This window comes from Cariama cristata, unplaced genomic scaffold (genome assembly GCF_000690535.1).
Source record: "Cariama cristata isolate BGI_N322 unplaced genomic scaffold, ASM69053v1 scaffold22879, whole genome shotgun sequence".
NCBI classification, from domain to species: Eukaryota; Metazoa; Chordata; class Aves; order Cariamiformes; family Cariamidae; genus Cariama; species Cariama cristata.
This window is the reverse complement of record NW_009637708.1, coordinates 1,114-3,813: the sequence shown is the minus strand read 5'-3', so window position 1 is coordinate 3,813 and position 2,700 is coordinate 1,114. Positions and strand designations below refer to the sequence as shown.

Genomic DNA, 2,700 nt, shown 5'->3' with positions numbered 1-2,700 from the left:
CCCTCCCCTGCGGTCAGGCGAGCTGCTCTGCTGGCTCTTCCCACCCTTGCATCCTTGTGATGGGGTCTGCCTGGCACCAGGTGCCAGGCAGTGCTGGGGCACTCCTGGTTGTTTTGGGGTGTTACTGCAGTGCTTTCCCCCTCGGCAGCCTGGGCTCAGGGTTCAGCCCCAGCCATGCTGCTGCTCCTGCTGCTCCTGGAGGCCACCCTGCTGCGGCTGGCCAGCGGTTCCCACCACCCCTTCTACAATGGCTTCTACTACAACCACGTCATGAACGACAAGGGCAGCGAGCAGGGCAAAGGTATATTGGGGACTGGCAGGGCTGGCAGGTTGGTGCAAGGGGCTGAAGTCTACCCCCTGCCTCTGAATGAGGCTGGGATCCATCTCTTGGGGGGGTTGTGGGGCCCAGAGGAGCAGGTGGGGATGCTCGGGGGGATGCTCATGGAGTGCTCAGGCAGAAGAGGAGGTGGCTAGAGGGAGGGAGCGGAGCAGTTGCAGGGAGTTTTGGGTCTGCTGCCTAGCCCTGGATCCCGACCTGCCCATCACACCTTCCTTCCCTCTCCCCAGTGGTTTACTTCAACGGAGGCAGACTGGTGGTGGAGACCCCCAAAGATCCCATCTACTACTAACGTCACCCTGCCCTGCCACTACCGCTATGAGCCCGATGTGGAAGCCAAGCACAAGATCCGCATCAAGTGGTCCAAGCTGCGGGATGACTACACCAAGGAGCAGGATGTGCTGGTGGCCATCGGCAAGATAGCCATGGCCTTTGGGGACTTCCAGGGCCGCGCTCACCTCCACCAGAGCGGCCGGCACGAGGCCTCGCTGGTCGTCAGTGATGTGCGCTTGCAGGATGATGGCAAATACCGCTGCGAGGTCATCGATGGGCTGGAGGATGAGAGTGATGTGGTGGACCTCCGGCTGCAAGGTGGGGACACGATGGGGACTGCATGACCCCCCTGTGCTGTGCCCGTGAGCCTGGCCTTCCCATGGTACACCCTGCTTGGGGGAGGTAGCAAGGCAGGGGAGTCAGGGAGCCCAATTGTGGGCATAAAGGAGCTGGGGTTCTTGGTATGACAGGGTGGTGGCTTGGGGCTGTCTGGGGGATCTCAGAAGCGGGTGAGTCCAGAGCAGTCTGCCCAGCTGGGATGCTGGGGGTGCTACTGTGGAGTCAGAGTTGGGGGTGACCCTGTGGCCGCAGCATTTCCTGCCTTTACCCACCCATCTTCCCACTGTGATGCATCATTTGCAGCCGCCCCCTCGCCTCCCAGCTCTGGGTGTCCATATGCATCTTGTGCTGAACCTTGGTGATTGGTCCAATCCCTCTTGCTCACTTGCCACGAGGGACCTGACTCAGCCTTGGCTCCACTGCCAATCTCAGAGCTGTGGAAATGTCCCCCTTGCTGTGGCCCTGCCCACCCCCTTGGCCCCCAGACCCTGCCTCCCACAGTTGCTTCTCCCCACTGGTCCTGGTGACTGTGGTCCATGGTGGTGGTACACATGCTCCTGTGGTCCCTCCATCCGCATGACAGTGCTCCATCCATCGCCATGGTAGTGGTCCATGTGTCCCTGGGATTGTGGCCCATACGTCCCTGTGATGTTTGTCCTTGTGTCCCTCTTCCCTCATCCATAGGGATGCCTGTGCCTCCCCATGACGATGGTCTGTCCATCCCCACGGGGGTGGTCCATGCCTCCCTGGGACCACCATCCATGTGTCCCCAGGACCGTGGTGGAGACGACCCTGTGGTGGTGGTCCCTGCATCCCTATTACCACAGTCTGTGCGTCCCTGTATGTGGAGGTGCTGTCCCCACGAGGGTGGTCCGTGTGTCCTCAGGACCAAGCCCCTCTGTGCCTGGGCCACCAGATGTCGCTGGCAACTCGCCGCTGGCACCTGCGTGCCGGGAACAGCCCCATCCCTGCAGGCCTGAGCCTTGGGCTGTGTCACCCTGGGGTGCTCCCTGTTCCGGAGTCTGAATGTGGGATGGGTTGGGGACCCCTGAAGCTCCTGCCAGGGCTGGACTTGGGGTGGGTGGGCTTCCCGTGGAGCTGGCTGAGTGCCCCGTCTGCCCCCAGGCATCGTGTTCCCCTACCAGCCTCCCCGTGGGCAGTACAGGCTCAACTTCCACGAAGCCGAACGAACGTGCCAGGAGCAAGGTGCCATCCTCGCCACCTTCAACCAGCTCTTCCAGGCCTGGAGCGAGGGGCTGGACTGGTGCAACGCAGGCTGGCTGGCCGATGGCACCGTGCAGTACCCCATCCGCCTGCCCCGCAAGCCCTGCGGTGGGCTGCACCTCGCCCCGGGCATCCGCAGCTATGGTCCACGCCACCGGCACCTGCACCGCTTTGATGCCTTCTGCTTCTCCTCCGCACTCAAAGGTGAGTGCTGGGCCAGGGGTTGGGGGGTGGGATCCTGGGGAAGATGCTGTGCCTCCTTGGTGGCATCCCTCCCCCTTAGGGCACAGGACTCAGCCTGGGTGGGGATGCTCCAGGGAGGGATGCTCCAGGCAGGGATTCTGCAGATGAGGATGCTCCAGGTGATGCTCAGCACTGATGCTCCCCTTTCACACTTCCCTCTTCCCTCCTAGGGGAGGTTTTCTACCTGGACCACCTGGCCGGGATGACACTGGAGGAGGCCAAGCAGAGCTGCCAGGATGCGGGGGCTGAGATCGCCCGGGTGGGGCAGCTCTACTCCGCCTGGA

At 62.8% G+C, this 2,700-nt stretch overlaps 1 protein-coding gene across 1 annotated transcript; it reads left to right on the top strand.

The window, feature by feature from the left end:
- Positions 1–174: 174 nt before the first annotated feature.
- On the top strand, positions 175–2,693 carry HAPLN3 (hyaluronan and proteoglycan link protein 3; the record flags this gene model as incomplete). The annotated part of the gene is given in 5 exon segments (XM_009708453.1): positions 175–301; positions 568–622; positions 624–928; positions 2,075–2,377; positions 2,587–2,693. Coding segments are annotated over 5 exon segments (897 nt in total), but the record flags the coding sequence as incomplete, so codon positions are not given.
- Positions 2,694–2,700: the final 7 nt, after the last annotated feature.